Source organism: Leopardus geoffroyi, chromosome B1 (genome assembly GCF_018350155.1).
Source record: "Leopardus geoffroyi isolate Oge1 chromosome B1, O.geoffroyi_Oge1_pat1.0, whole genome shotgun sequence".
Classification (NCBI taxonomy): Eukaryota; Metazoa; Chordata; class Mammalia; order Carnivora; family Felidae; genus Leopardus; species Leopardus geoffroyi.
Window position 1 is genome coordinate 44,139,704 of NC_059327.1, and position 13,375 is coordinate 44,153,078.

General features: G+C 37.5%; 1 protein-coding gene across 7 annotated transcripts in view; it reads left to right on the forward strand.

The window, feature by feature from the left end:
• Positions 1–13,375, forward strand: part of NSD3 (nuclear receptor binding SET domain protein 3) — a 117,296-nt gene that overhangs the window by 72,812 nt on the left and 31,109 nt on the right. For 5 of the 7 annotated variants that reach the window (XM_045460155.1, XM_045460173.1, XM_045460164.1 and 2 more), the window contains exons 10-13: positions 2,206–2,336; positions 2,717–2,845; positions 4,263–4,389; positions 13,072–13,269. In XM_045460155.1, coding sequence (XP_045316111.1) covers positions 2,206–2,336; positions 2,717–2,845; positions 4,263–4,389; positions 13,072–13,269 — 585 coding nt within the window. Of the gene's footprint in view, positions 1–180; positions 1,830–2,205; positions 2,337–2,716; positions 2,846–4,262; positions 4,390–13,071; positions 13,270–13,375 lie in introns of those variants that run through there. The other 2 variants (XM_045460199.1, XM_045460208.1) reach the window with 2 other exon arrangements.

Below are 13,375 nucleotides of genomic sequence, written 5' to 3' on the forward strand. Positions count from 1 at the left end.
AAAACACCAGCCTCTCTGCATTCTCGGGGAGAAGTCTGCAGCGATGGTCTCCGTGGAGATCCTCAGCAGAACTGAACAGCCTCTCGGAGGGAACACTGCTTGGCGGAGCTCCAAGAAAAGACATCGCGATCGCTGCGAGATTAGGAGGCCTGATTGCGTTGTGTTTCCACCATTCCACAGGGTCGGCGGACCGGGGAGTGCAGGGCTCTGTCAGATTCAGTGACAGCTCCGTCTCCGCAGCGATTGAGGAAACTGTGGACTGAGATTCCTGTACAATTTCATCCCAGAAACTCCAGACTTGTAGTCTCCATGCAAGATTTCTTTGTCGGCGGCTCGATAAACAGTTTCTTTGTTTTCAATTTTGATTTTGCCAATCCTCATTATTGGCATCTTCCTGCCTGGTTTCTTCTTCAAGACTCTGAACAATTGCTTTAACATTCAGATGATTTTTTTTTTTTTTTGGTCTGAGCTGGATGGGTACAGCTTAAATCATGGGTCCAGCCTAAAACCACCGTTTAACGTACACTGATCAATTTCAACATGGACTGTTTTTGTTTTTTTGTTTTTTGTTTTTAAATAAAGCATCATTAATGCACATCTGCAGGGTTTTGCCAAACAGCCCAAATTGTATACATTACAATCATTAAAAGCTCTTATTTTTTTTAATATTAGTGCCGTTATCATGGAGAACAGCATGGCAGCTGTCTTTGGCAGTCTGTCATTTTTCTAGCATTTTCAGAAACTCATCGGAAATGGCGGTACCTGTGTTTCCCTTCGAAAGCCTCTCAGTACAGCACTCCTGTTCCTCTGTTAAAACTCCTTGTTAATCCAGTGATCTTTTAGGCCAAGGAAATACTTTGTGGTGGTGTTCTGGGTCCACACACCAGCAATGAAGGAGATAGATTTGTGTACTTGTGTTTTTTAATCAGCGTTAACATGGGCAGGCACCCTCATTTATAGATGTAAGGAAACATTCAGTGAAAAAACTTGTAGAATGGGATGTGATAACAAGGTTCCAGTAATCTGAGCAGTCTAAAGAGGCCCACATCCTCCACCACAGAACATGGCTATATACCAAGTGCTACTCTCACTCAGCCTGTTGCGGATCTTCATGGCCTCAGGAGACTTGTTTCTCCATGGTCTCTTCTGGACTGCACACTTCCACCATAGCTTGCTGGGCTGATCTAGATGTCTGTTTGTTGTATGGAAATTTTGGGGGAAAAAAAATCCAAAACAAACTGTGGGTTGAAATATTAACCGTCTCCTTGGTTCCCTGGTATTCACCGTGCCTGATCTGCACATTTCATCGTGGCTGTTTCTGTATAGCCTATACTGCATTAGCCCAAGAGATTGTTGCTTTGTAACTTTTTGCACTATTGTTTTGGCTGGATTTGTATTACACACAGTTTTAAAAAAAAAAAAAATTCCTCACTATTCTCTGCCTTTTTTTTTTTTTTTTTTTTTTCATATTTATTCCTTCCCGCACAAATTCCACATAGAGGCCTCTCATCCAGCTCTTCGTTGATTTGGCTGCACTTGAACATTGATTATCCGTTCCAACCCTCAGCAATGTGCCTCCTAAATGGCATGACATATGTAGATGTGCTGCAGCACTTGTTAATGGTCACAATAAATGCCACTTCACCAAGGAAGTCTCAGATGAACAATTATGAACATCCAAAACTTGTTCGGGGGGCAATAATCAACTGAATTGCAAAATTCGGGGGAAAATGGCACTATCCGTGTACGAATCGAATACAAATCAAAGATTTGTCACATCCCTAATAAAAACAAGATGGAGATGTCTCTGCGACCATATTTGTAAGCTACACAGTGTGTTGGGTTTTATGTCTTCCCCCTCCAAATTGAATGGTTCTCTGGATTGCTCCAAATCAATCGGCTGTCCTGTAGTTTTGATAGAATTGGTTTTTAGCTTGGAACTTGGGCTCTGTCGACGGAAAATAGCTTTAGAGCAGGAGCACTGAATTAAATGTTTTTAATAGAGCGGTTGTAAATTAAATCACTCACTATCAGGAAGGTCAGAAGCTTATGAAGTTTTGACTCATGACTTCAGTGTTACAAAGAGAGCTGTGCTTTTTTTTCACACTACAGATGAGTCTGAGGAAAGAAAGAATCTCCCACAAAAAAAAAATAAATAAAACTTTAAGCACTATTTTAGGATTAATTTCGGTATGTTGTATTAAGGTGCCAGCGAGATTTCAGATTCCTGTAAACCTCTAAAGAAAAGGAGTCGCGCCTCCACTGATGTAGAAATGACTAGTTCAGCATACAGAGACACGTCTGACTCCGATTCTAGAGGACTGAGTGACCTGCAGGTAAATATGTTCAAGGTTCTGGGCACACTGCTTTTTCACTTTGAAAAACGAAGTAACAGAATACATTGTTTGACTTATTTTGGGGGGCTCGGGGAAGTTTTTAAATACCCAGGGAGCAAATCATCTTGGTTCTTTTGTAACTTACAAATGTCTTAATTTTGCTGATCTCTTACATAACAGAAGAATTGCTTCTATGTTTTTAAGTTTTAACTACAGTTTCTCTCAAAACACCAGGCGTATACTATCCAGGGATTTTAGAAAGGAAGAAAAAAGTTGTATCAAGGTTTAGTTGAGCAAATCTTGCTAGGATTTTCATAGCACCTAACTTTGAGGAAACTTTTGTTTTACTTTTCTTAACAAGTGTTATGTTTTCCATGTAGGTAGGCTTTGGAAAGCAAGTAGATAGCCCTTCTGCTACTGCAGATGTAGATGTTTCTGATGTGCAGTCCGTGGATTCAAGTTTGTCAAGAAGAGGCATTGGAATCAGTAAGAAGGACACTGTGTGTCAGGTAGGCAAGCAACAAATAAACTTGAAATAACTGCTCTAATATTCTGCCAATAATATACTAACCTTCTGCTGGAGAGAATATTATCTTCCTAAATTATACTACTTTAAAGCTATAGGTCTAAAAGTTCTTTTCTTCCCTTTCCGAGTTGGAAATTTTATTCATATGCAATGCTAATCTTGATTGTGATACTCAGTTCTGAATTAGAAGTAAAAGGAAAGGGTCACCTGGCTGGCTCAATCTATAGAACATGTGATTTAATCTCGGAGTCATGAGTTCAAGTCCCATGTTGGGCCTAAAGTTTACTTAAAAAAAAAAAAGTATTGGGGCGCCTGGGTGGCTTGGTCGGTTATGCGTCCAACTTCAGCCCAGGTCATGATCTCGCGGTTCGTGAGTTCGAGCCCCACGTCGGGCTCTGTGCTGATGGCTTGGAGCCTGGAGCCTGTTTCGGATTCTGTGTCTCCCTCTCTCTCTGCCCCTCCCCTGTTCATGCTCTGTCTCTCTCTGTCTCAGAAATAAATAAACGTTAAAAAAAAAAAATAAAAAAATAAATATTGTATGGAAACCAATTTGACAATAAATTTCATTAAAAAAAAAAATGACATGATTGATTTCAAAAACATTTTCTTAAATTTAAGTTGGTATTACTTTTTTTTTTAAGTTTATTTATTTATTTTGAGAGAGAGAGAAAGAGAGCACACAGGAGGGACAGAGAAAGAGAATCCCAAGCAGGCTCTGTACTGTCAGTGCCGAGCTTGACATGGGGCTCGAGCTCACTAACTGTGAGATCGTGACCTGAGCCAAAATCAAGAATCGGGCACGTAACTGACTGAGCCACCCAGGTGCCCCTGATATTACCTTTTTAAATATGTTTACCCTTTTTGAAAAATACTGCTTTGCCGTGTGGGGAAAAGTTAAAATGTGCAGATTCCAGAGAAGGAATCATGAAAGATCAAATATGCCTTTTAAACTTTATACCATATTGGGTCTGGAAATAGTTATCTAATTCAGTGGTTCTCTCTTTCTTTTTTTTTTTTAATATAAAATATAGAAGTCTTCCTATATTATTATTTTTGTCATGATGAGTACCAGGTGATGTATGGAATTGTTGAATCATTATATTGTACACCTGAAACTAATATAACACTGTATGTGTTATTAACTGGAATTAAAGTAAAAATGTTAAAAAATAAAATTAAAATAAATTAACTTACTTCAGGGGTTCTTAAAATGAGGGCCAAGGACCAGCAGCATCACCATTGTCAGGAGACTTGTTAGAAATGCAAATTCTTGGGCCCCAGCCTAGACCTGCTGAATCAGAAGCTATGGGAGAGCACCCAGAAATCTGTCTTAACAGGCCTTCTGAGTGATTCTAATGCCTGCTAAAGTTTAAGAATGACTACTTTTTGCCATATTACAGATCTGTGAAAGCTCTGGTGACTCTCTGATTCCTTGTGAGGGAGAGTGCTGCAAACACTTTCACCTGGAGTGCCTGGGATTGGCATCGCCCCCTGATGGAAAGTTCATCTGTGTGGAATGTAAAACCGGTAAGTTTACTTAGTTTGATAGATATGAAAAGACAAATAGGGAGGAATGTGTGATGCCAGCATCCCCCATGACGTCTAATTCTCTTACCACTTTTATGTAGCTCTCATCTTCCACTCCCCGTAGGTATTTCAGCAAATTAAGAACATTCAGTGATTGGGATTTCTAAGATCAAATCGTCGAGATGGATTTGTGTTTTATCTAAGCAACTATGCAATATATATAAAGTGAATTATTTTTAGATGGGTTTGAGAGTTTTGTGTTCAATAAATTGGGTTAAAGTCCCCTTGACTTTAATAGATTGGATAAACATTAGTCACAAACTCACGAACTATAACCATGGTGATTATATTTTTATTGGAAAGATGGAGCTACTGGAAATTGTTTTTTAGACAGTTTAGGGGATTTTGGATTCATCATTTTGGTCTTATGTTCCTCCCCCCCCCCCCCCCCCCCCCCCCCGCCCCATATAGACTACCACTGATCAAAACAATTTAGAGAGAGAGAAAGTTTAATTCCTTACCCAAAGTCAAAAGACAACATATGATGAAAATGGGATTTAAACCCAGGAAGTAGCTTAACCCCAGAGTCCTTACTCTGTACTGTTGCCTTTGACAACCTTGATGAAGTAGGGTGGAGATTGCACACACATGCAAAAAATGAAGCTACAAAAGCTGTTTTGAACATATACTTGTATTTTTTCCTATATAAGATATTATTTATCACATTTAGCCTCTGTAGTAAAACTTGCCAACTTGTAGTAAAGCTTGCCAACTGGCAGCCTCAGGGTCAGATTATCTGCGTGTCATTTTACTTGGCCTTTGGAATGTTTTGAATGTGTGAACATGGATCGGGCACGTATTCTTGGTTCCTCACATTCCCTGCCATTCCCTTTTCTAAAACCCTGTCATTCCAGTCATTTATGTAATCTGCCTGGCCCCTTGTAAGCACTTAAGTTGCAGTTTCTGTTATAAACTACTGATAGGAGGGACCATGTATCGTGTTATTGAAATACTCTGAGGGCTTTTCTCCTAGCTCTAGAACCCAACAGAGCAGAATTCTGCCAACAAAGGCTAGATCTAGTTTAATTTGGCACACATCTATTAGAAAATTTAGAAGAGGAATTTAGAAATGAGAGTAGAAAATTTAAAAACAAGTAGGGCAAAGTTGGAAGACTTACTTCCTGATTTAAAAATTCACTACAAGGCAAAACAATTTAAAAAAAATTTTTAATTAAAATTTACTACAATCCTACAGTAATTAAAATAATGTGGTACTGGCATAAAGACAGAAATATAAACCAATGAAATAGAATAGGAAGCCCAGAAATAAACATTCACACATATGGTCAAATGATTTTTTTGATAAGAGTGCAAAGACCATTCAATGGGAGAGGATAGTCTTTTTTTTTTTTAATTTTTTTTTTTCAACGTTTATTTATTTTTGGGACAGAGAGAGACAGAGCATGAACAGGGGAGGGGCAGAGAGAGAGGGAAACACAGAATCGGAAACAGGCTCCAGGCTCTGAGCCATCAGCCCAGAGCCCGACGCGGGGCTCGAACTCACGGACCGCGAGATCGTGACCTGGCTGAAGTCGGACGCTTAACCGACTGCGCCACCCAGGCGCCCCAAGGATAGTCTTTTTAACAAACGGTGCTGAGGGGTGTCTGGGTGGCTCAGTTGGTTAAGTGTCTGACTCCTTCTCAGGTCATGATGTTGTGGTTTGTGAGCTCAAGCTCTGCGTTGGACTCTGTGCTGACAGCTCTGAGCCTGGAGCCTGTTTCAGATGCTGTGTTTCCCTCACTCTGTCTGCCCCTCCCCCACTCATGCTTGCTCATGCATGTGCCCTCTCTCTTTCTCTCCCTCTTTCTCTCAAAAATAAACAAACATTAAAAAAAAAAACAAACACTAAAAGCAAATGGTGCTGGGAAAACTAGATACCCACATACAAAAGAATGAAGTTGGACCTTTACCTAATAACCATACATAAAAATTAATACAAATGGATCAAAGACCAAAACATAAAAGCTAAAACTATAAAAATCTTACAAGAAAACATAGGGGAAAAGCTTCATGACATTGGATTTGGCATTGATTTCCTGGATGTAACACCAAAGGCATGGGCAACAAAAGAAAAAAATAAATTGAGCTTTATCAAAATCAAAACCTTTGTACACCATTAACAGACTGAAAAAACGACCTACAAAATGGAAGAAAACATTGGCAAATCACATATCTGAGAAGGGATTAATATCCAGAATGTGTAAAGAACTTCTATAACTCAACAACAAAAAACAAAAAACCCAATTGGGCAAAGGATTTCAGTAGACATTTCTCCAGAGAAGATGTACAGATGGGTCAATAAGCACATGAAAAAATGCTCAAAATCATTAGTATTCAGGGAAATACAAATCAAAATCACATGAGATGCCATTTCACACTTATTACAATGACCATTATAAAATAAAAGTAAAAAGCAGAAAACAGGTATTGGCTAGGATATGGAGAAATTGAAACCTTTGTGCACTGTCAGCAGTAATGTAACATGGTAGGTACAACCTCTGGGGAAAATAGTATGGCGGTTCCTAAAAAAATTAAACATAGAATTACTATATGGTTCAGCTATTCCACTGTGGGGTATATACCTGAAAGAACTGAAAACAGAGACTCAAACAGATATTTATACACCCATGTTCACTGCAGCATTATTCACAATAGTCAAAAGGTAGAAATGACCCAAGTGACCATAGATGAATGGACGAATGGATGGATAATAAAATGCGGTGTGTACATGCAACAATTTTTTTTAAATTTTTTAAATATTTATTTTCGAGAAAGGGAGAGGCAGAACGTGAGCAGGGGAGGGCCAGAGAGAGGGAGACACAAAATCTGAAGTAGGCTCCAGGCTCCGAGCTGTCAGCACAGAGCCTGATGCAGGGCTTGAACTCACAGACCGTGAGATTATGACCTGAACCAAAGTTAGACGCCTAACGGACTGAGCCACCCAGGTGCCCCTATGCAACAGAATATTTTTTAAAATGAGGAAAAAAAGGAAATTAAAAAATGAAATTCTAATACATGGAAATTCTAATTCTATAATATGGATGAACCTTGAGGACATGATTGTGGATGAAATAAGCTAGTCACAAAGGACATATATTGTTTGATTCTACTTTGATGAGTTACCTAGTCAAGTTTATAGAGACAGACAGTAGAGCAGTTGTTACCAAGGTGTTTTTTGTTTTGTTTTGTTTTGTTTTGTTTTACACTAGTTTTTACCTGAGAGAAATGGGGAGTTCTTATTTAAATGGATACAGAAGGGTGCCTGAGTGGCTCAGTCAGTTGACTTTGGCTCAGGTCATGCATGATCTTACAGTTTGTTCGAGTCCCGCATCAGGCTCTCTGCCATCAGTGCAAAGCCTGCTTCAGATCTTCTTTTTCCCTCTCGCTGCCTTTTTGTCACTCGCACATATGCTCTCTGTCTCAAAAATAAACATTAAAAAATGCATAAAAATAAATGGGTACGGAATTTAAGTATGGGATGATGAAAAAGTTCTGGAGATGGATAGTGATGATGGTTGCAAAATAATGAGTTCTTAATGTCACTGAACTGTACATTTAAAAATGGTTAAAATGGTAGTGGCGCCTGGGTGGTTTAGTTGGTTAAGCGACCGACTTCAGCTCAGGGCATGATCTCGTGGCTTGTGAGTTCAAGCCCCACATCGGGCTCTGTGCGAACAGCTCAGAGCTCAGAGCCTGGAGCCTGCTTTGGATTCTGTGTCTCCTCCTTTCTCTGCCCCTCCCATGCTCATGCTCTGTCTCTCAATAATAAATAAACGTTAAAAAAATTAAAAATGGTTAAAATGGTAAATTTTATGTTATATATTTTTAACCACAGTTTAAATAACAATTATTTTTTAATTTTTGATTTATTATATGAAAATTAGTTTGATACCAATTTGTTACCCTTCCAATGTAATAGGAGTAAAAACTCCAAACCATTGTTTAAATTCATTTAGAAAGTTTTCTTTTGTTTATCAAAAGACAAACATTTGCATGTAAAAAGTATTGCAGGATAGGGGTGCCTGGGTGGCTCAGTTGGTTAAGCATCAGACTTCTGCTCTGGTCATGATCTCACAGTTCCTGAGTTCAAGCTCTGCATCGGGCTCTGTGCTGACAGCTCAGAGCCTGGAGCCTGCTTTGTATTCTGTGTCTCCCTCTCTCTCTGCCCCTACCCGACTCACGCTCTTTCTCTCAAAAATAAATAAACATTAAAAAAAATTTTTTTAAGTATTGCAGGATACATGCCTAATAAATTCTTATACTGTTCTTTTTATTGTTTAAGACAAATGTGATTTCTGTAAAGAAAGCACTTTCATTTTACCTTGTGATTAAAATGTTTTACCTTATGATTAAAATATGTAACAGTCAAGCTTACTTATTAATTATTCTAAATGAAGACTGTTTCCTACTGAGAAGGGAGAGTATTGGAAGCACTCATATCCTTAGAGCTCTAAGGAGGTTGATAGTTCAGCTCTCTATAACAGTGTTACTAGTTATAGCAATTTTCATTTATATAAGACCTATATTGATCATTATCCAAGTGAAAGCCTTTTTTTACATAGAGCAATTTATGCAATTAGGCAAAGCTGTAAAATCAAACTTCTTAAACTTTAAAATAATTTCTTTTAATTTTTTAATTTTCTAAAAGTTATTTTTAAAACAATACTGTTGCTTTCATATCTACATACATGTTAAAATATAATTTGAAATTATATAAATGTAACAAGACAACAAAAAGAACCTCACAACCCTGCTGTCCTTCATTTTACAACAAAACCAGTAAAGGAAAAAAAAAAACCAACACGTTTGAACATCACAGTTGTAAGTACTAATTTTAAACAATTTTTATAATTCAGCTAATTTGTAAAGGTTAGATACTTCCAAAATAAAATCTAACTCTCTGTAAAAAAATTAAAACAAAAAAACTATTCCATTTTTGTCTTTCAGATTTTTTATAGCATTGTGAGAAAAATGGGCAAAAGACTTGAAAGTCTGTTTCCAAAACATGATATCCAAATGGCCAGTAAATAATCACTTAAAATTCTATCCATAAAACAGACACAAAATGAAAACTCCTGTCCTAATGAAAGAGGCAGAAGATTAAAGCTAGGCACTTATTCAAACTGTAGAAATTAAGGACAGAGAAAATATTAAAATTACCCACAGAAAAGACAGTTATCTTCAAAGAATAGAACAACAAAAATGTTGTTATACTTTTAGTTCTTTGTTTACAACTAAACATCTTTTTCTGTATCTTTATTCCCTCTCTTGTGAATGATCTGTGTATGTTTTATCCATTTGTGTATTGTGGTGGTAAAGATGTTCTTAGCATTTGTTAGTACTTTAAATTTATTTCTAATTACACAAATAATATATAAATACTGTCTTACGAAAATATAATTATAGCTGAAGCAGCGTGCACGTAACATTTTTCTGTGTGTTGTAACAAAATGTATTAATTTTCTATAACTTGCTTTTTTCACTATCTTGGGACTCTTTTTATGTCTAAACAGATACATTTTATTTAATTACTACGTAGGGTTCAATAGTATGCATCTATCATAGTTTATTTAACTGTTCTCCTGTTGAAGGATGTTGGAGTTGCTTTCAGTTCTTTGCAGTTACAAACAATGCTTCAGTAAACCTCCTTTTATATATACAAGGCTTCCCTAATGTAGATAGCAAAAAGCGGAATTTCTTGGCCACAGAAAATGAATGTATGTTTAATGGATACTGCTACGTAGCCTTCTAAGGGTAGTACCTTTGAACCTAAACTCCTACTAGCAATATATGAGAGTACCTGTTTCCCATGCCCCATCAATAACTGATATTATCAAGCTCTTTTTTCTTGATGACTTTTTAAAATATTACTTGGGTTTTAATTAGCATTTATCTGATTACTGGTGAAGTTGAGCATTTTTCCATTTGTTTATTGGCTGTTTGTCTTCCTGCTTTCTGTAAATAGCCTATTTGTATCCTGCCCACATTTATTTATTTATTTATCTATCTAATTATCAAATTTTTTTTTTCAACGTTTATTTATTTTTGGAACAGAGAGAGACAGAGCATGAACGGGGGAGGGGCAGAGAGAGAGGGAGACACAGAATCGGAAACAGGCTCCAGGCTCTGAGCCATCAGCCCAGAGCCCAACGCGGGGCTCGAACTCACGGACGGAGAGATCGTGACCTGGCTGAAGTCAGACGCTTAACTGACTGCGCCACCCAGGCGCCCCTAATTATCAATTTTATAAGTAAGCCCTACATTCAATGTGCGGCTGAACTCATGACCCCAAGATCAAGAGTCACATGCTCTATCAATTGAGCCATCCAGGCACCCTTGCCCACTTTTGTACTAAGCTGTTCTGTTTCTGTAGTAATTTATAGTTTTGTATAAATTTTGATTAGTTACCTTTGCTTATATCTTGCATATATTTTCTCCATAGGTGAACTCTTTTTGTAACAAAACATAATCCTTTATCATCTTCGTTGCATATATTTTTCCACATCTGTCTTGTCCCTTCTTTTTATCCTACTCTATTCTATTCTAATTGACATTATTTCTAACTTTAGATGTTTGGCAGATTGACCAGTGGAACCATCTGAGATTAAATTTTTCTTTGTTGGAAGGTTTTTAATGATAGTTTCAATTTCTTTAATAGTTTGTAGAACTATTCATATTTTCTATTTATTTTTGTGGGAGTGGTGATAATTATGCTTTTCTTTTTTTTAATGTTTATTCATTTAGAGAGAGAGCAGGAGTGGTTGAGGGGCAGAGAGAGAGAGAGGGAGAGAGAGAATCCCAGTGTGGGGATGTGGGGCTCGATCCCATGAACCACGAGATCATGACCTGAGGTGAAATCAAGAGTCAGTTACTCAACAGAATGAGCCACCCTGCTTTCCTAAGAATCTGTCCATGCATGTAAATTTTCAAATTATTGGCAATTTTTTAACAGTTATAGGAATTGTAATATTAATTCTGACATTATTGCTTTTTATCTCTTTATTTTATTAGTCATTCTTGCCAGAGATATCAGCTTTATTAATCTTTTTCCAAAAACACCCAACTTCTGTTTTTTTTTTTAATCCTCCCCAATGTATATTAATTTCACTGCATTCTTTTTTATTTATTTTTAATTTGCATCCAAGTTGGTTAGCATATAGTGCAACAATGATTTCAGGGGTAGATTCCTTAATGCCCCTTACACATTTAGCCTATCCTCCCTCCCACAAGCCCTCCAGCAACCCTCTGTTTTGTTTTCCATATTTAAGAGTCTCTTCTGTTTTGTCCCCCTCCCTGTTTTTATATTATTTTTGCTTCCCTTCCCTTGTGTTCATCTGTTCTGTGTCTTAAAGTCTTCATATGAGTGAAGTCATATTATATTTGTCTTTTCTCTGACTAATATTACTTAGCATAATACCTTCTAGTTCCATCCACATAGTTTCAAATGGCAAGATTTCATTCTTTTTGCTTGCCAAGTTATACTCCATTGTATATATATACCACATCTTCTTTATCCATTCATCCATCGATGGACATTTTGGGCTCTTTCCATACTTTGGCTATTGTTGATAGTGCTGCTGTAAACATTGGGGTGCATATGCCCCTTCGAAACAGCATACCTGTATCCCTTGGATAAATACCTAGTAGTGCAGTTGCTGGGTCATAGTATAGTTTTATTTTTAATTTTTTGAGGAACCTCCATACTGTTTTCCAGAGTGGCTGCACCAGTTTGCATTCCCATCACTCCATTCTTATTTTTTTTTTTAATTTTTTGTTTTTCAACATTTATTTATTTTTGGGACAGAGAGAGACAGAGCATGAACGGGGGAGGGGCAGAGAGAGGGAGGGAGACGCAGAATCGGAAACAGGCTCCAGGCTCTGAGCCATCAGCCCGGAGCCCGACGCGGGGCTCGAACTCACGGACCACGAGATCGTGACCTGGCTGAAGTCGGATGCTTAACCGACTGCGCCACCCAGGTGCCCCCCCATCACTCCATTCTTAAAGAGTGCTTTCACTGGATATGGAATGCTAGTTTAGTAAAAGTTTTCTTTGAGCTCTTTGAAGATAGCATCCCATTGTTTTCTGGCTTCCATTTTTCCCTTGCTGTCAGCTTTCAGTCTTACTGTTGCTTCTTTGAAAATCATTGTCGTTTCTGTGGGTAATTTTAATATTTTCTCTTTGTTCTTGATTTACTACAGTTTGAATGAGATATCTAGTTATAATTTTTCTGTGTTTTGTATTAGGATTATGAGTTTTCATTTTATGTCTGTTTTACATATGGAAACTGTAAGTGCCTAATGGAATCTTCATTGTCTTTGGTAATTTATTTATTCTGGGTTGGAAAGACCTTCTCACTCCCAGCTCCCATATGTTGAAAAGTTCTGCTCTGGGTTTTCTATGGGTTAATTTTATTGTAGAGTGAGAAAGTGAAGACCTAAATTGTTTTTAGTGCTTTATCTCCAAATTGATTATCAGTTGTTCCAGCCAAAATTATTAAATAACCTTTTAGCTGCTTTTATTTAAAAGGAATATGCTTTATAAATAAATGTTAAAAAATTTTTTAAAGGGCTATGCTTTCATCAGATTTTATTTAATTTGTGTTCCTCAACCAATTTTTCAGGACAGCACCCATGTTTTTCATGTAAAGTGTCTGGTACAGATGTGAAGCGTTGCTCTGTTGGTGCTTGTGGGAAATTTTATCATGAAGCCTGTGTTCGCAAATTCCCCACTGCCATCTTTGAATCAAAAGGATTCCGCTGTCCCCAGCACTGTTGCTCTGCCTGTTCCATGGAGAAAGATATCTACAAAGCAAGTAAAGGTAAAATGGAGCTTAAAAGGGGGACAAAGTGTTTGGGGTTTTTTTTTGTTTTTTTGTTTTAATTTTTTGTAATGTTTATTTATTTTTGAGAGAGAGAAAGAGACAG